The 20744-nt window shown below is 39.9% G+C and overlaps 1 protein-coding gene across 20 annotated transcripts in view; it reads right to left on the bottom strand.

The window, feature by feature from the left end:
* The window catches only part of NAV3 (neuron navigator 3), a 902370-nt gene that overhangs the window by 166695 nt on the left and 714931 nt on the right, over positions 1-20744 (bottom strand). For all 20 annotated transcript variants that reach the window (XM_069584096.1, XM_069584098.1, XM_069584085.1 and 17 more), the window contains 2 exons: positions 2939-3047; positions 1891-2274 (listed from right to left, as the gene is read on the bottom strand). In XM_069584096.1, the coding sequence (XP_069440197.1) occupies positions 1891-2274; positions 2939-3047 (493 nt within the window). The remainder of the gene's footprint in view (positions 1-1890; positions 2275-2938; positions 3048-20744) is intronic.

Raw genomic sequence — 20744 nt, 5'->3', positions numbered from 1 at the left:
CTCTCTTCTCTATTATTTTCCCAGGATGCTTTCTTCATACCTCTTACAATTTCAACTATCTCCTATATGAGGTCATGCCCTATGATTATTAGGTCATTAATCATCAGGTTAATAATTTTACTGATAAAAATCTAATTGTGATGACAATGATAATTTACTGAACACTTACATTGTGAAAGACTTTGTGTTAAGGACAATTTGTGGGTTTTTCTTCATTCCTAACAGTTTAATGAAGATTCTGAAATTTTGTCTTTCTTACAGAGAGGAATTTGGATAAATTAAGCTCTCAAGGAGATCACAGACAGCACATGTTAGAAGGAGATTTAATTTAGACACTATGACTCGAGTGGCAACTCAACTACCTCCCACCCTAATTAACAATAACCTGTCTCCCTAATTCTAGCTCCTTAGAAGCTCAAAGAAGGTGGCCACCAGGAGTGCACTGGTGGGTATCAGGATATCAAAGCAGAGCTATGAGTCTGATCAAAAGCTCTTTTGTACTTTTTAAGGTCTTGTCCCCATTCAAACAAGTTTTTCATGAATGAAGTCAGGAAAGGTTACTTGTATAAAGAATGTCTTCTGAGACTAGTCCTCTCTGAAGCAAAAGGACAAAGAATAGGTCAAAACCCAGACTCACATGAAAAATATAGATAAAGTTAATTGGAAAGTTTTTCCCTGTATTTCATAGCCTGGGTTTTGAAGTCAGATGTATCTGAGTTCCAATGCCATTTTAGTCTCTCCTTAGCTTTAATACAGCTGGGGCCAACTGTGATCAGTTTCCTTATCTGTAAAACAGGTTTAAAAATACACACCTCATAAGGGTTGTTAGTGGAGGGTTGGTTAAATGACAACGTCCTTAAAGAACTTAACAAGAGTGAAGTAGGTAATAAGTTTTCCAAGTGGCAACTATAGTCATTAATATAAATAGTTTTAATAGACTATTATATTTCTGCCACTGGGGATCACCCTAAGATTGAACCAAATATTCCAAATTGCCAAAATACTTTTTGAGATTTTATACCACAATATTTTTTTTTCAGAATGTAATAGGAAACAGAAGGAAAACGGGCTAAGATGCCAACAAAAAAGAGAATAAACAGATGGAAACTTTCAAATGTAAAAGTTAGATCAGAGGTGCATAATTAAGAATGCTAGAAAATATGTGTTCTTCAGAGCAGTTACAGGCAGCTTTGACAAGCCCCCCAAAAATCAAGTAGTTCAGCAAAACTCCTCCTGTCTCCTTCCCATGTCCTTCACTACAAAATCTGTGATTTAAGAGGCATGTGAAAATCACTCTGAAAAACATTCAGCACATGTGTTTCTCTGAATTAACAATCAGTTCAGTTCAGCTGCTCAGTCGTGTTCAACTCTTTACGACCCCATGAATTGCAGCACACCAGGCCTCCCTGTCCATCACCAACTCCCGGAGTTCACCCAAACTCATGTAAAGTTAATGGATTATAATGAAAAGATTTTAGAGACAATTTGGATATCTTATGTTCATGAGTGATCAGAAAAGAAGGCTGAAATACCCCCAAATAACCTTTGATTTCTCACATTTTCTAACAACTTTATTAACTAACCTTATATACTCCCTTCCTGAAGGCTTACTGGGTGGATCAGTGGTAGAGAATCTGCCTGCCAATGCAGGAGACACAGTTTCAGTCCCTGGGTTAGAAAGATCCTCTGGAGAAGGGAATGTCAACCCACTCCAGTATTCTTGCCTGGGAAATCTCATGGACAGAGGAGCCTGGTGAGTTACAGTCCATGGAGTCGCAAGAGTCAGATAGGACTTAGCGACTATACAACAACAAATTCCTTCCCCATAGCTAATGCATCTCGGCAGACCACCCTCTTTACACAATTCTGCTGGAGCCCAGGGCCACTTACCCACTGTTGATGTCATCAGTTCTGAGACTTTTCCCGAGGATATCGCCATCGCTCATATATCCACCAACGTCGACTTCAGCGGACATGTCCAGGTCACTGCTTGCTTTCTCACTCATGTCAATCTGTGACATGTTTCCCAGTCGAGAGACAGCAGCTCGACGGAGAGGCGTAGTGTACATGAACCTTGAGGGGTCTGTGTGGATAAGTCTCCCAGCACCGCTGCGAGGGTAGCCGGCACCCAGGGACGGAGCATCTCCAGCTTGAAGTCGAGGGCACGCCTGGCCCAACCTCCAGGTCATGGGGGTGGGTCGACCTGTCAAGTTGGGTATGGTCCTGCCGTTCACTTCCGTTGTTACAGTGCTGTCAAATGTTGTCTCCAGGGTACTGTCAAATAAAATAGAGAAATCACTAGACACTGCCTCACCTGGGGCCACGGACCCAGAGCGCATGAGCACGGGAAGGCTTATAGTTGAGAGTCATTTCTTGGAGCGATGTCCACTTTCATGGAAGTCAAATTATACATTCATTTTGAGATTTCTAAACACCTCTGTAGGTATCAAAATGTAGGAAGGGACATTCACCACAGCTTTTTCTTTTGTGCTTTCCAAGAAAGGCCATCATTACATTTTAGGTAAAACAATATTTCATATTCTCAACTAACCCTTAATTTAACTCACTGTAGCCTTCCTGGAACGTTTCTGGAAGTTAACGACAATTAGTTTGAAAGACTCTCTAACATCCCTCCTCAGATGCATTTTAATTACAACATCTGCCATTGTTATTTAAGGCAGGCCTGAAAATCCATTTAGCAGTGATGGTGGTAGTTCAGTAGCTAATTCAGTCTGAATGGGAAATTATATGAAGAGATGGTTAGGAGCAAAAAACATCACTGGATAGGTGCTGAGAAGTCACCAGTTGATTGTCACATAAAATTTAAGTGAGAAAAGAGTAAAGGGAAACTAAATCCCTTCTTTATCATTATAAGAAGTTAAACGCTTGCTGTAATTTTTTCTTTATTGGCCCCCAAACAGGCAGAACTGAAGAAGACCTGTGGCTTATCTGGGTCCCACGAAGACTAGACATTGTCTCTTCTAAATTCTGCCTCAAATCTGCTATGTTTTTAACTGTTCTCATTCTTCTTGTTTCAGGGTCTTCACCTAGAAAAGTAACACAATAATTTGTTAGTCATGTCATTTATTGTGTATATGTATATATGAGTTCCTTTCATCAAAACTAAGATAATAGGTAGAAAATTCCAAATAACTATATCATCTAAAATTATAATTTTTGTTCTACAAACAAAATGGGAATAGAAACAAATATAATGGGAAAAGTAATAATTTCAAGTGGTGATAATGTAATAATATTTCTTAGGTCTATGAGTTTAATTGTTGCAAAATGAGAGTCAACAGTTCCATGTTTCTGAGCTTAATTTAAAAATCTGCAACTATTTGGATCCTAATCATTTCTATAATTGCCGGTTTCAGTGTGCTCAGAGTAGCTGAGATAACCTTATGTAGCAAGTATATGTTTGGATTTAGGGAAATAAGATGAAGGCCTTTTGTCATAGAAGCAATATCTTTTCAAGTCTTTCAACAGACTAATGAACAAAGATTCAGGACTGGATTTGTAATTATTCCTCCACTTTCTACAGGGAACCAGGTCTGCACATGTGACACCAAGAGTTCAAACAAAGTCCTAGGCATCGAATCCAGGAACAAGTCTACACATAAAAAAACCAGCTCTGCCAGGGTGACAAATGCTGGCCTTTTACAACCTCAACATATCATTCGGGGGCAGAGGGGGCATTAAGCCAGTTTGTTTATGGCCATGCAATAAAGTCCAGGCCAGTGACCATTTCAAGCTGGTGAATCTGGAAATAAGCAGAACATGAAAAAGGAGGAGAGAAATCATAGTCTCCATTTTGTTCAGTTTAGCTCAGGAGTATGTCCAATGATCAGGAATTTTAAATAAAAAGAAAAAAAGAATAAAAAAAAAGGTGAGAGGAAGGGGAATGAATGAATGAAGGAGACAGAAGGTATGGGGCGGAGAGGGAGGAAGAAGACGACAAAGGAGGGGATGGCGGCAAGGACATGCAAAAGGGAAGGAGGGAAAGGAAAAAACAAGAAGGAAAAGTGAAGGTAGAAAACGGTATGTATTAAATTCCACAATAAAGACTGTGACATAAACACGCCAAATATCTACAATCTGCTTTAAGAATATAGGTAGTCAACCTGTTCGCTTTTCTTCCACAATATTTATGCCATATTTTTTTAAAATACAGAAAAATTGTACCCATTGAACATCTATATAGCATTTAACATCTATAATAGAAACTTACTGTTGGTGGGGACTTCAGAGATTCTCTGGCCTTACCTCTCAGCCAATGAAGAAACAAATCTCTGACTCACTAGCCAGGTGGCCATATGTTTCTATCTGAAACCTCTAAGATTAGAAAGACTTCCTCTTCTACAGTAAGAGCTGATTCTTTCCAATATTAGACTAATTAGATCTAATTATAAAAACAACTCTGAGGATGAGTAATAATTTGTCTCCATTTAACATCCACCCAGGGATCCCAATAACTCTGAAACAACAGAACAACTTTACACTACTTTACCATGGTGCCCCTCAAAAAGCCAACTGATAATTCCCTGTCCAACCAAACATTACTACCTTGTTCTTTTTTCTTCATCCTGGGTGGTTGTCAAAGCAACCACCACTCTTCTGCCAGTCTGCAAATCTCCTTCTTTAATTTACCAACTATTTGAATTGCTGAAATACGATTAATAACGGTATTATTATTTTAAACTTAGAAAATATTGAAAAACCTCCCTAATTAACTATATGGAAGATGCATGCATGCGTACACACACACACACACACACACACACACACAGGAATGTTACTCAGTCATAAAAACAATGAAATAATGCCATTTGCAGCAACATACATGAACTTAGAAATTATCATACTATGCGAAGTAAATCATACAAGACGAATATCATATGATACCACTTATATGTGGAATCTAAAAGAAATGAAACAAATAACTTATTTACAAAACAGAAGCTGACAAGGAAAGCAAACTAATGGTTCAGTTCAGTTCAGTTCCTCAGTCGTGTCCAACTCTCTGCGACCACATGAATCGCAGCACGCCAGGCCTCCCTGTCCACCACCAACTCCCAGAGTTCACTCAGATTCACGTCCATCGAGTCAGTGATGCCATCCAGCCATCTCATCCTCTGTCGACCCCTTCTCCTCCTGCCCTCAATCCCTCCTAGCATCAAAGTCTTTTCCAATGAGTCAACTCTTCACATGAGGTGGCCAAAGTACTGGAGTTTCAGCTTTACCATCATTCCTTCCAAAGAAATCCCAGGGCTGATCTCCTTTAGAATGGACTGGTTGGATCTCCTTGCAGTCCAAGGGACTCTCAAGAGTCTTCTCCAACACCACAGTTCAAAAGCATCAATTCTTCGGCGGTCAGCCTTCTTCACAGTCCAACTCTTACATCCATACATGACCACAGGAAAAACCATAGCCTTGACTAGATGGACCGTAGTCAGCAAAGTAATGTCTCTGCTTTTGAATATGCTATCTAGGTTGATCATAACTTTTCTTACAAGGAGTAAGCATCTTTTAATTTCATGGCTGCAGTCACCATCTGCAGTGATTTTGGGGGCCCCCAAAATAAAGTCTGACACTATTTCCACTGTTTCCCCATCTATTTCCCATGAAGTGATGGGACCGGATGCCATGATCTTCGTTTTCTGAATGTTGAGCTTTAAGCCAACTTTTTCACTCTCTTCTTTCACTTTCATCAAGAGGCTTTTTAGCTCCTCTTCACTTTCTGCCTTAAGGGTGGTGTCATCTGCATATCTGAGGTTATTGATATTTCTCCCGGCAATCTTGATTCCAGCTCGTGTTTCTTCCAGTCCAGCGTTTCTCATGATGTACTCTGCATATAAGTTAAATAAGCAGGGTGACAATATACAGCCTTGATGTACTCCTTTTCCTATTTGGAACCAGTCTGTTCCATGTCCAGTTCTAACTGTTGCTTCCTGACTTGTATACAGATTTCTCAAGAGGCAGGTCGGTTGGTCTGGGATTCCCATCTCTCTCAGAATGTTCCACAGTTTATTGTGATCCACACAGTCAAAGGCTTTGGCATAGTCAATAAAGCAGAAATAGATGTTTCTCTGGTGCTCTCTTGCTTTTTCCATGATCCAGCAGATGTTGGCAATTTGATCTCTGGTTCTCTGCCTTTTCTAAAACCAGCTTGAACATCAGGAAGTTCATGGTTCACGTATTGCTGAAGCCTGGCTTGGAGAATTTTGAGCATTACTTTACTAGCATGTGAGATGGTTACCAAATGGAAAAGGCTGGAGGGGATAAATTAGGAATTTGGGAGTAACATATACTCACTACTATATATATAAATTAAACAAGGACCTACTGTATAGCACAGGGAACTTCACTCAATATTTAGTAATAACCTATATGAGAAAAGAATCTGAAAAAACTATGTGAGCATGCATACATTATATATATATATATATATATATATATATATATAAAACACTGAATCACTTTATTGTACACCTGAAAAGAACACATTGTAAATCAACTCTACTTCAATTAAAACAGAAATAAAAAAGTCACCCATTGTATCCTCATGCACATGGCATAAACTTTTCCAATCCTAATCCATGTGATTTCTAACCTAGGAAATTAATATATGTTTAAATATCAGAACTGTATTTAACTTAGCCCTTAAGAATCTAATTATACCTTCTCCAGAAATTCTTCCTATTCTTCTCTTCATAAATACAACACAGCATATTAGAGAAATGGTTATAAAGAAGTCTATGTCTTATTTCCAAATAATCTGGCAGAACCCGGAAGGAAAAGGAAGGCTTTGTAAGAAAAATCTTAAAAGGTGACTATAGCCATGAAATTAAAAGACCCTTGCTCCTTGAAAGAAAAGTTATGACAAACCTAGACAGTGTATTAAAAAGCAGAGACATTACTTTTTGCCAAAAAAGGTCCATCTAGTCAAAGCTATGGTTTTTTCCAGTAATCATGTATGGATGTGAGAGTTGGACCATAAAGAAGGCTGAGCACCGAAGAACTGATGCTTTAGAACTGTGTTTTAGAAGAGTGTTGGAGAAGACTCTTGGGAGTCCCTTGGACTGCAAGGAGATCAAACCAGTCAATCCTAAAGGAAATAATCCTGACTATTCATTGGAAAGACTGATGCTAAAGTTCCAATACTTTGGCCACCTGATGAGAAGAGCCAACTCATTAGAAGAAACCCTGATGCTGGGAAAGACTGAAGGCAAAAGGAGAAGAGGGCGTCAGGGGATGAGATGGTTAAATAGCATCATGACTCAATGTACATGAGCTTGAGCAAACTTCGGGAGATAGTGGAGGACAGGGAAGCCTGGTGCACTGCAGACCATGGGGTCGCAAAGAGTCGGACACGACTGAGTGACTGAACAACAGAAAAAAATATCACTACAATCAAAGGAAAGGCAGAGGTAAAGAAGGGGTTTACTGAAAGTGGCAGAAAAAAAGTAATATGAAGGATGAGACCAAATTGAAGACATACTAAAGTTAATACTGATGTGGTGGTGTATCCAGCATGTCACACAGTAGAGAAGCCAGTGATTCTAAGTGATGGGGAGAGATGAAGAGTCTTAAAGAAGAAAGTGCTGAGATGACTTTTACTGGAGGGAGTAAAGAAAGAACAATATTGCCCTTGTACGAGTTTCCCAATATACACCTTTATACGTACCCTGTCACCATGCCCTTTCTCTCAGGGAGAACTTTCACATTGCAATCAAACTGCATTTCAATCACCTACCTGCCAATTTCTTAATATTAATAACACTGATATTTGAATTAATTTCAACATTTTTTACATAAACTTTAAGAACACTGTATTTTCAGACATTCCATTTTCATTCAGCATTTTTTTAAAGCATCTTTATCACATTTCAAGTTTCCTTCTTCCAATCCAACAGGCATCTTAAGTGCTTGGATTCTTCCCAGTGAATCCCCTGCTTGTTTACACAGCTTCCCTCATGTTTCGGAACCATCGCTTCTCTCCCTCCTCTGGTTTTCCTCCTCACGACATCCACTCACGACACTGCGCCGCTCATAACCATCAAGCAAACGGACATTTCCCTCCTAGCACGTACTGAGCAGAACATAGTCACTGCCTCATTCATGTCGGGGAAGATAATAACCAAATCAAAATTTATTGCAGTAAATGTCCTCAATGACCCACAAACGGCAAGATGAAGTTAAATGTACTTGGAGAAGGCAATGGCACCCCACTCTAGTGTTCTTGCCTGGAGAACCCCAGGGACGGGGGAGCCTGGTGTGCTGCCGTCTATGGGGTTGCACAGAGTCGGACACGACTGAGGTGACTTAGCAGCAAGCCCCCTAAGGATGGCACAGGCTTGAAACAGCCTGTAAATTTGTATCCAAGTGATGTCTAGAGAAATGGTGGTAGGGAGAGAATGTCAACCTAAAAGGTCAAATATAAAAGTACAAATAATATGAAATATTTAGTAACAAAAGTTAGAAGAAAATGTATTTAGTGAGAAAGGTGTTTAGTCTCAAAAATGTACTCCGTTTCACTTTTATAACCTTAAATCTAGCCATTATTCCTGAAGGAAGCCTCCTAAGTGTCAGACAAAGTAGTAAAGGCTTATACACACATTTTCCAGAAGGCCATATTCTGAAATTCACTTTGAGTTTTCAACATTAGTGCGAACTGTTTTCTCTTGGCTTGTAACATCTCTTCTCTGAGCAGGACACAGAATAACAGGCTCAGTTTGGTGCTTCTGAATTTTTACTTAATGGAAGACAGACCATTTAAACTGTGGGGTCTTGCTCTTATTTTTCATGCTTTAATTCCATGCATTATAATTAACACTGACAGTCCTGTTATCTTTTAGGAGGAAAACAAATTATATATGAATGAACCTTCAGTTCAGTTCAGTTCAGTTCAGTCACTCAGTCGTGTCCGACTCTTTGCAACCCCATGAACCACAGCACGCCAGGCCTCCCTGTCCATCACCAACTCCCAGAGTTCACCCAAACTCATGTGCATCGAGTCCGTGATGCCATCCACCCATCTCATCCTCTTTGCCCCCTTCTCCTTCTGCCCCCAATCCCTCCCAGCATCAGAGTCTTTTCCAATGAGTAAACTCTTAATAACCTTATTCATAGAGAATTATATCTTCTATAGTACCCATATTACAAACGTTATTTTTTAGAGTTTAGCTATCTGATTTATTTGTAGAAATCACCGTAGTTTTGTGGATTACCCCCAACAGGGAGTTGGATACAAAATTTTTCAACTCATCAGGGTAAACCAGACACTTTGGGGGGCAAAAATAGCAAAATATAACTAGCAGTTTTACTAGTTACCTTTTCAATATTCTCCTATATAGTTATAACACAGACCTTAGTCCGTCTAATTTATTAGAATATATAAGAATAAAGAATTGAACTCAGGGAACTCTGCCTAAAAACTAACTTGGAAGAGGCCATTTTGAGTCAGAAGCAGAACCCACTTAAGCACCTGGCAGAAATCCTGAAATTCCTGTGTGCTATGGGCTCAGATATATCTACCAACTTAAAATGCATCATTATTTAGGGAATTGCTTTGCAATGCTTCATTATCCTGATATGATTATTCATATCAGAGCTGTTTGAATAAACTCTTCCTCTTACTTTCTCATCTGCATTTTTGAAAACTGGCATCTGTTGGGGGAAAAAAAAGCCTTACAGAGAACAATCCCATAAATACAATTAGCAGACACTCTGTTTAAAAACCATGGACTCCACAGACACTTATGGAGAGCTGACCCTCTGACAGTAATGCTCCAAGTTATTTATGCACAAAAAGGCATGTGTGATATACACACCCACCCACAGCCTGCTATAATTTAACAGAACAACCAACACACGCTGTCAGAAGACTTCACTCTGGTCGTATCTTTGAGAATACTTACATAAGAGGCACTCAGAACAAGATAAATGCTACCATTTTCAAGGCAAAAGACAAATGTGACTTGATGCTACCGTTTCAGAGGATCAAGAGCAGAAAAAGGAGTCTTAGAGATTAAGACTCCCTCTCTTGCCTTTGTACTGCATGCAGGTTGGTTTGTTTTTACGAGAAGCTTTCATCACAGAAATCATACAATGGTGAAGAAATAAATCTTCAGTGTCTGATCACCTAGGATATTCAGATTCAGAAATCACCATTCCTTCAACTGCAGAAACATTCTTCTTTTAAAGCTAAACTGACATGCAAAATGGAGCGATATTTGCCTCTGCTGTCTCTCTAAGCTGATTCACTGAGATTCCAGAAAATCTCATAAAACTTCTTGTAACAGGAAGGTCTACAAAGAGAATAAAAGCAAACCTATACCTGGCATCAGCTGAATGAATCAGAAACAAAGAGATCACTGGTCTGGTTTAATTCTTGTGATTATAAGGCCTTTGTGGAAATAAACACACTGATATAAAAGATATGGTCAATGGTTAAATACTTAAGAGTTTTTGAAGAAGGCCCCCTATGATATAAATATGGTACAGGAGAGCACTGGATTTAAAGTATTTCACTTCACTTTCATATAGTTTACCTATTCAGGCAGGTGGCAAACTAAAGAGTTACTTCAGACTTATTCATAGCTAGTTAATTAAAGATTATATCAGCAGTTACTCCTAACAATCATGTCATCAAAAAGGCCTAGTTTGTAAAGCATCAGAATAGTTCACACTCATCTACATAGTGATTTGAATAGTTACGATGTACACACTCAGAAATATTTTTGTCCAACTCTTTTTAAAAAGAGAGTCAAGCTGTCAGAAGAGACCTCTGCATTTCTAGAAGTGTAACTAGAGTGCATGGTGCTCGTTACTGAGGCACAAACAAAGCCATCTATTCAGACACCAGGGAGGCTGCAGGAGAAAGTTGACTACACACAAAAATTGACCCACGAGCTCCATCATTCTTCATTCCACATCTGTGGTGAGATCACCTTGAGAGAAGTTGAATAGGCCCTACTGATGACTAAGTAAAAAGCACATTTGGAGTTTTAAATCGTGAACACTTAATTCTGGCTATCTAGATTCTGAGCCAATAATGCCCAGGGCAGGTGCTTGCTATTCACTTTCTCCATGTAGACTTTACAACTACTTCTCATAGTTCAGTTTGCCAAAGACAATCATTTCAAGACACAAGGAATTTAAAATTCTTTTGAGTCATGGTGTTTTTTTTTTATTAAAAAAAAAAAGTCAATAGGAAGAACAGAAGCTCTATGGCTCATGCAAAAGGCCAGCTCCTTAAAACTCCATCCTTCTTTCAGGAGCAGACCCAACTTACCTAACAAGTCAGTGTAAAGGGCCTCTTCCAGATCGCCCAGCATCGTCAGGATGACATCTTCATCCAGATGGGCTGTGCCTTCCCGCAGGCAGCTTTCTCCCTCCTCCTCAGCCCAGCTCCGGCTGAGACTGCCGGGCCTGGAGGACACAATTTCGTCTTCAGACCGGCTGTCTTCATCGCTATCACCTTCTAAGCCTCTTCTGGAAGTCCACTCTAAGCTCTCACTGCCTGAGCGGCTGGCGGGCAGGAGGCTCCAGGCCCCAGGGAGGCTTGTGTGGTACAGGGACTGCACGGAGCGGGACGAGCACCTGGAGAGTGAGCGCCTCTCTGCATAGAAGGATTCCCTCTGGCTGGCCTTGGCGGCATTTCCAAACCAGTTGGAAATGCGCACAGCAGGGCGCCTCTCCCCCTCACTAGTGAGGGACAGACTGGTCAGAGATTTCTGCTTCTGAAGACAAGCTCTCTTTGGCCTTACTTCTTTGCCCCGAAACACAGAGAGTTCAGCTGGCCGCTGCATGGTTCTCTTTATTGGCTTCTTTTTCAATTAGACTTCATATTGTCTTTCTGCACAGAGATGCCAACCGGCCCTTTTGCTTATAATTAACACATGCACTTCAAGAAAAGCTCAGGCCAGGCTCAGACATTCACGTTAGATTCTAGAGCTGTAGCACAATCAATGAGTTGCCCACAATTCAGCTTGCCACGTCATTGTCCTCATCAGCAGTACTCACAAACATTTTGCTTGGACGTATCAGAAGCAGAAGAGAGTTCACCAGATACTTCTCCAGCTGCAAAGTAGCACAGGAAGCCACCGCGTTTTCCAATCTTCCTCCAATCACATGTCTCAGCAGGGAGATGGGTCCACTTTTTCCTCTATCGCTTCTGTATTCCCAAACGCGAGGAAGTGAAGCACAAGCTCCCCAGATGTCTCTGACTGCGCTTTTTTTTTTTTTCTCTCTCCCCCTGTCTCTCACCAGCCCTTCACTGATCTGGGTCTGCAGCCCTTAACTCTAGAGGAACTGACATGGTGTAGCATGCACAGCCTCCTCATCAGAGCCCCGTAACAGCAGATTAAGCTCTGAAGCCAGCCCTGCACGAGCCTCTCGTGTTTCAGTATTCCACCTGCATTCGCAGATCTACGGCTCTTCCGTGCTGCTGCAGTGGATGCTGCTGGCTGCCATGGCAGCAAGCATCCTGCTAAATTGAAACAGAGGCACGGAAGCGGCTGTCCAGCCTAGCATGCCACAGGTTTCAAAGCCAAGCCTGAATGAGATGCTACACGATTAACCCTCTTCACGTTTAAATCACTCTAGGCTACCCCGCCTCAGATACAGAGGCACGCACGCGCACTCACCACCGCCCCTCCACACACACACACACTTACTCACTCACGCTCACACATAACACACGCTCCACGACACTGAGAATGACGGACTAATTCTCCATAGCTGCAGGCAGCCGAAGCAGGCAGATCTGTCTTCTGAATGTTGCGATTCGTGCTACAAAAGCACAAATCAAATTCAAGAGGGTAAAGGACCTAAAAAACAGAGCATGACACTCCCCCGCAGGCAGATAATGGTTTAAAGGGAAAGACTTCACCTTCTCTTTTAAAGAGGAAAATCAAGGGCTTTTTATTTTGAGGATATTTAGGATTACACAATCCTACTGTACAATAAAAGTCAACATTTCTCCCTATAAAAATAGAAAAAATAAAACCTTTAAAAGTTTTTTTTTTTAATTTATTGTGAGAAGGGATATTTTTACTTAAGTATATAATTGAGAGTTAATGGCTAAGTGTGTGGAAGACAGTGACATGCCAAAAACATAAAATGTGTATTATGTTTTCTGACATGGAACATTTTTCCTAGTCTATTCTATAAGCTTATCACTGTGTAATCGGTCTTTATTTTTAATCTTTTGATAAAAAGCAGACAACCTAAAGGGTAAGTTTCTTGTATTTACCTTACAATCACCATCCTGAAATTCTGATTTTAGGAAGACTTTGAAAATACTTATCAAGCGTAGTAGAGACCATGTTCTACTGAGAGCTAATGAGAAGAATATCAAGGAAAAGCTTATGAGATTGTTTCTGTCCATAAACATTCCTCTCCAAAAGGGGGAAGCATGGAGAAACAGATTAAAATATTTGTGTCATTCAAAGTGATATAATTCCCTAGCACATAATCTCCTGAGCTAATATGATCAAATTAATTCTGATTTTTCACATCATATTGCTAACTTCAACTACGTGTTGTTGTTGTTATCTGCTCAGTCATGTCAGATTCTTTTGCAACCCCATGGACTGTAGCCCGTCAGGCTCCTCTGTCCATTGGATTCACCAGGCAAGAATACTGGAGTGGATTGCCATTTCCTTCCCCAGGGGATCTTCCTGATCCAGGGATCAAACCCATGTCTCCTGCATTAGCAGCTGGATTCTTTACTACTGAGCCACCAGGGAAAGCCAAAGCTGGGGGTAGGGGGATGCCCAATCTTCTAACTATATAAATTATCATTACAATGTACACTGCCTACACCTTTACATAGATAACAAGTTACTTTGCACAATTAATTGTTTCTCAAGAGGGACCATGAGTACACAGATACATAAAAGAGAATCAGATGGAAAGAATAGCAATTACTTGTGATAAAAAAATTTTGCAATTAAATGAACCTGTGAATTTTAAGTACAGATTCTCAATTCTCCACTTGTCAAAAATAAATTATGTTTGTATAAAATGTGCTTAAGTCTCCCCTGGTGGCTCGGTGGTGAAGAATCCACCTGCTAACGCTAGAGCTTCAGGTTTTGTCTCTGATGCTGGTAGATGCCACCTGCTGCACGCAGATCAACTAAGCACCACAACTCTTGAATCTGTGCCCTAGGGCCTGGGAGTGGCATCTGCTGAAGCCTGCCCGCCCTGGAATCTGTCCTGCAACAGGAGGAGCCACCCAACTAGAAGCTCGCACCCTGAAACTAAGGGCAGCCCTGCTGGTGGCAACCAGACAGAAACCTGTGCTGCAACAAAGACCTAGCACAGCCAGAGATTAACAAATGCATAAAGATATCGTCTTTAAAGAAAACAAGGGCACACAGGCTAAGTCACAGAAACTGAAAACTGGCCTTCCACATCATTCTGCAAAGTGCTTTTTTAAAGATTAGAATGCTACTCCACTTTGGAGTTTTGTTTTGCTTTTTCTTTCTTCGTTTGGAGTTATCGTGATCCAGTGAATCACGAGATTACCAGACCAGAGTAAATTTGTTAAAGTTAGAAAACATTAATTTGTTTGATAGGTATTATGCTGAAGTACACATGGAGCAGCTTATAAAGTCTTACAGATTCACCAAAAATGGAATTCTTATGCTTTAGGCATCAAGAGTTGAGCATATATAAGTAAAAGCAATAATGATGCCCTCTCTTTATACAAGGAAACTTGTGTAGCAGTCAGCTTAGACCAGTGGTTCTCAAACCTATATGTTCAGAACCTCTCTGAGGGTTTATTACAACTTAGCCGGTGGTGCCCCATCCTCAGCCCTGTTCATTCAGACAGTTTGAAAGGAGGGCTTGAGACGCTGCATTTCTAACATATTCCCAGGTGATGTAGCAGATACTGCTGGCTCTGGAACCCCACTCTAATAACTTATAGGCTGAGACCAGTGGTTTTAACTGGGTCCTCCTGAGGGGACATTCAGCAGAATCAGGAGACAGTTTTGTTTGTCACAAATGGGGGTGTGGTATTTCTGACACCTGGGAGGAAGAGGCCGATGCTGCTGCTATGATGCCACAATGACAGGGAACCTCCCCCCACCCAACAAAGAATTATGCAGACTACATGTCAGTGGTTCCAAGGCTGAGAAATTCTGGCTTAGATTAAGTTATACTGTATTTATAAATGATTTAGAAATGTCTGGCTTCCAGTAACAAAGATGCACTGCTGCTCACATTAATGTCCACTCTACGTTGGCAGCAGTTCTGATCCAGGTACCCTTCATACTAAGAACCGTACTAAAAGAGCGACTTCCCATAGTCTGGGATATACTGATATGAAAGAGGGAAAAAGAGATGAGAAATACCAGATTCTGCTCAAGAATGGTTCATGTCATTTTTCCATTCATGATTATTGGTCAAACGAATCCACAGGGTCCATTCTGATTCAGTGGGGCAAAACACAATCTTCCTGTAGGAGTGAATTTAGGAAGAGGTGGCTAAGTTCACTGGATTCAGTAACAAGGGGCTAGTTATTTTGAAGACATAAACCTAATAGAGGAAAGCATCAAAAGGGCATTTGTGCTTGTTTCTTTGTTTAAAGACACTGTCAACTTGTAGTTATAGTGGTTCCTCCTCTGGAAACTATATCCTTAAGGCCTTAAGTTTACCCTGAACAACAGCTAGAAACCTAATTATTGCTTCTCTAAAGGCAGTTATCTCTGCTTCCTTGGGAGTACATTTAAACATGGGTGTATTCATATGTATTTATATTAAACTGTTTAAATGTATGTTATACAGGTGGAAGAGAAAGCCTCAGGGCATAAGAGACAAACACCCCCAATCAATGCTGAAGATGTGACTCACTCTAATGTAGCCAATACCTCACGTAAAACATAGCCACTACAATGTTCTGAGAAGGAATGTTTTTGAGCTCTTTAGTAAGGATAATTATAAAGTAACTATTTAAGTAGAAGATCTAAACTGATTTAAAATGACCTGAGCTTTATCATCTTCGTCTTTATAAACGTCCAAGAAAGAGGCAAGATAAATGATCATTTACAAAGATCTTAAATATGAAATATTTCCCATTATTCAATACAAAGACTGGAAAGTCGGAAAAAGACACATGTAACCATTAGTTTATCTCTCTGTTTAATCTAAATTCTTACTTCCTGAGTCCATCCAATCATTTAATTACATTTTTACAAATGACATATTGGCTTTGCTGATTCTGTTTCAGTTTGGCATCTACCATCATTTTTCAGTTGAATATAAATTCTATATAAAGGTGAAAAAGTGGATTAAATAAATGTGATACACATTGGTATATAGCCTTATGCAAAACAAGGGAAATGTGGGGATGTATGTACTAAAAAAATATCTAAAAACTTGCTAAATGATTCCAGTGAAATGGAAAGTACATCTGGCAGAATCTCTTGATACTTGATGAAAGGGATGGTTTCTGAGGCCAAATTCTTTTTGTCAATGAAACAGAGAATAAAACCCAAGCCAGGCAGTAAAATCTAAACTGCTATTTCAGCTGAACTTGTAATATTGTGAGCATGGCATGACTCCTAAATGATAGGCTGGAAGCAAGAAGCTTACTCACTCTGTGTCACAAATTTCATGAAACATATCACCTGACTGTAATACTTAATAGAAACATCATCATCAGATTGGGTGAGTATTACTAGTTTGCTCCCCAGGAACATGAGAAACAATAGGAAACTTAAGAGAAATACATAAAGACTTTGGAAGGATATAAGGTTTCTAAACTGTAAAAGTCTTGGGCTTTCTTTAGAAAATGCTATTTTATTGAGTGTCATTCATTTCTAATACTTATATTTATACCTCAATTTAACTAAATTTTTAACTTCTTGGAACATTTAATCATGAAGACACTGTTCTTATAAATTCACATGAGCTATACAACAAGCTGAGCTTCCTAGGTAACTTAGTGAATCCCTCTAACAATTCTTCTTTTCAAAATGAACCATTCAGGTTTGCTCCTTAACAGTATCAGAGAACTTTACAGGTCATGCATCTCACAGGTCATGCAATAGAGGTGCTTTTAATGTTTGTTTAAGCACAAACAGGGATTTTCTTGGGTAACACAACATACAAGTGCAGGGAAGAAGGGAGAGAGTTTCTGACATGGCTTGTTCAAGAGCTCAGTGAAAGTGAAAGTGAAGTTGCTCAGTTGTGTCCAACTCTTTGTGACCCCATGGACTGTAGCCCACCAGGCTCTTCAGTCCATGGAATTTTCCAGGCAATATTACTGGAGTGGGTTGCCATTTCCGAGTGGGTTGCCATTTCCTTCTCCAGCGGATCTTCCCAACCCAGGGATCAAACCCGGGTCTCCCGCACGGCAGGCAGACGCTTTCTCGTCTGAGCCACCAGGGAGCTCAGATATTGAGCTAATTCTCTCCTACTTCAGGTTCTGTTTTCTCTACATTTGTTTCACAGGAGGGTGAAGGTAACTAACTGTAAGCACCTCCAAGCTTTCTTTTGATTAACTTCGGATCTAGTGGAAAAACACAGGTCTCTTTCCTAACAGTCAAGTAAAGTTCTAAGACTGATTCTCACTGGTTCCAATTCAACTGAATTGAGTCACATGTCCACCCCTGAAAGAGTCCCTGTGGTCAACAGAATCAGTTGTTCTGAAAGGATCTGCTTGGGTAAATTTCATCTGAACCACATGAACAAAGGTTGATGAGGCTGTGGTTGGTTCCCAAAAAGAAAATCAAGGCACTGTTTTCAGAAGACGTGGCAATGTGTTCAGGTAAGACTGTACCAGGACATCAAGGTACGTCCACTATGAAGCCAATGATATTTAAGATACAGAGCTTCTTACTTGATTGAGCCCCTTTCTAAACAATGCAATTTTGTATTTTTAAAATTATTTTCAGGATTTTCCAAATTGTATAGCCTCTAACAATTCACAAAATCTGATCTTATCCAGACAAGACTAACTACATCAGAGGAGTTCTATATTATTTACATGTATGAGGTCCCCACAGCAACATTTAGCAGTAAAGGTTCAACAACAGCATTGAAACTGTGGGTTAAGAAAATCCCAAATGTGCTCAGTTTTATAATAAGAAATAAAGGAAAATAGAAAGGCAAGTAATTTTTTTTTTCAAAATTTTTTCATTGAAGTTTATTTTTCCTGGAATATTATTTTCTGATTTCTTTATCCATTAGAATTCTACTATACACATGTGACCTTCTTTTAAGCCCTAAATAAATCTTTGCAGCAAAGTTAGTTGTTCCCATAAATCTAGTAATTCAATTATTCATGGTGTTAAAGTTTGTCTCTTATTCCTCGATAGGAGAACCCATGTCTTAGTCATGTTTGTTTTCCTAGCCTTTGGCATGCTTGGCATTTATAAAGGACCGATGATGATTACTGAAAAGATGAATGGAATGAAATCCTATCTCACAACAATCCTGTGAGTTTATTAAGCATCATTATAGTCACCTCATAAAACGAAGGGAACCAAGGAACAGTTCAAACAGCTAAACAATAGCAATGCAAGGGCCAGAATTATTTTTTTCTACTTCCTAGAACATTTGCCTTCTCATATCTCACACTGTCTTTGAAGAAACATTCTATGGGCCAGTCTAAGGTATGGCTTAGCAATAAAATCAACTGTTTGTGTACTTTGTGGTTTCTGCAGCAATAAGAGATATCAGAAAGAGAAAGGAAGTGGTGGAAGGGATGGAGAAAAGTTGCTGTTTTTTATTATGATTGGAGAGACAGCAGCATCCTGTGGGCTATAGAGTGATTTGGTATAGAGGGAGATATTAAAGAGGTAGAAAAGAAACTAATTCAAGTAAAAGTAGAGTAAACAGATATACAAGCTGACCATTGGAAAAGACCCTGATGCTGAGAAAGATTGAAGGCAGGAGGAGAAGGAGATGACAGAGGATGAGATAGTTGGATGGCATCGCCGACTCAATGGACATGGGTTTGAGCAAGCTCTGGGAGATAGTGAAGGACGGGGTGCCTGGCGTGCTGCAGTCCACGTGGTTACAAAGAGTTGAACACGACTTAGCAACTGAACAACAAATGAGTATAAATGCTGGGCATGGGTAGGTATGGTGGCAAGGGTTTGTGAAATTCTTTTTTCTCTGCCTAAGTGGTATTTTTCTCTGCTTAAGTGGAGATTTGAGAAGCAGAGAAAAGGTATAAAGTTGTCATCCAAAATCTTGAGATTGTTCTTAGATGACAAAAAACAGTAAACGCACCAGAGAAATATAGAATGATTGCCAGGCAGCATTAATTACTCAGTTGAGGTTGGTGGCCATGAATGTAAAGCAAATCACGTCAACATGTCATGTGTTTTTCTCCAGGTTCATTCATTTCTGGTACAGACTAAGTGGAGATTTGAATGTCACTAGGTCTATGGTTTCATCCAATGAGTACAATGAAGTAAGAGAGGGGTAAGGAAGTAAAGAGTACATGCAAAAGTAAAATCATATTCCGTCACTATCAGAATTCTCCTGATTAAGGAAGGAAGAAAGGACATGTAGAGTTTGGTGGGGGTAAGTTATAGGCAGTGGGATCAATGATTTAGACATCTTAGAACCAGTGGTGTTGGCAGAGAATGAAAGGGAGCACACTGAAAAGAAAGGAGGTTGTCATGAGCAAGAGTGGGCTGCATGCAACTGGGATTATAGAAAAGATGCAGATTCTGATGATGCCCAGATCTAGGGTATGAACAGGAGAGTAAGTAGCTCAAGGAGGGATAAGAAGACAAGATCATTAGAAGAAATGCCAGAGTTTGTCATCTCATTGGTCTACTTCCCTATGGCTACCATCCTTTCATCACTGTTGTACCAGTATTCTCTCACCTAGATTTAAGTAGGGAAAACCACTAGACCATTCGCGTATGACCTAAATCAAATCCCTTATAATTATACAGTGGAAGTGAGAAATAGATGTAAGGGAACATCTGATAGATAGAATGCCTGATGGACTATGGATGGAGGTTCATGACATTGTACAAGAGACAGGGAGCAAGATCATCCTCATGGAAAAGAAATGCAAAGAAGCAAAATGGCTGTCTGGGGAGACCTTACAAATAGCTGTGAAAAGAAGAGAAGTGAAAAGCAAAGAAGAAAAGGAAAGATATAAGCATCTGAATGCAGAGTTCCAAAGAATAGCAAGAAGAGATAAGAAAGCCTTCCTCAGTGATCAATGCAAAGAAATAGAGGAAAACAACACAATGGAAAGACTAGAGATCTCTTCAAGAAAATTAGAGATATCAAGGGAACATTTCATGCAAAGATGGGCTCGATAAAGGACAGAAATGGTATGGACCTAACTGAAGCAGAAGATATTAAGAAGAGGTGGCAAGAATACACTGAAGAACTGTACAAAAAAGATCTTCACAACCAAGATAATCACGATGCTGTGATCACTCACCTAGAGCCAAACACCCTGGAATGTGAAGTCAAGTGGGCCTTAGAAAGCATCACTACGAACAAAGCTAGTGGAGGTGATGGAATTCCAGCTATTTCAAATCCTGAAAGATGATGCTGTGAAAGTGCTGCACTCAATATGCCAGCAAATTTGGAAAACTCAGCAGTGGCAATGGGACTGGAAAAAGTCAGTTTTCATTTCAATCCCAAAGAAAGGCAATGCCAAAGAATGCTCAACTACAGCACAATTGCACTTATCTCACACGCTAGTAAAGTAATGCTAAAAATTCTACAAGCCAGGCTTCAGCAATACATGA

Source organism: Ovis canadensis, chromosome 3 (genome assembly GCF_042477335.2).
Source record: "Ovis canadensis isolate MfBH-ARS-UI-01 breed Bighorn chromosome 3, ARS-UI_OviCan_v2, whole genome shotgun sequence".
Taxonomy (NCBI): Eukaryota; Metazoa; Chordata; class Mammalia; order Artiodactyla; family Bovidae; genus Ovis; species Ovis canadensis.
This window is presented reverse-complemented; position numbering and strand designations above follow the sequence as displayed.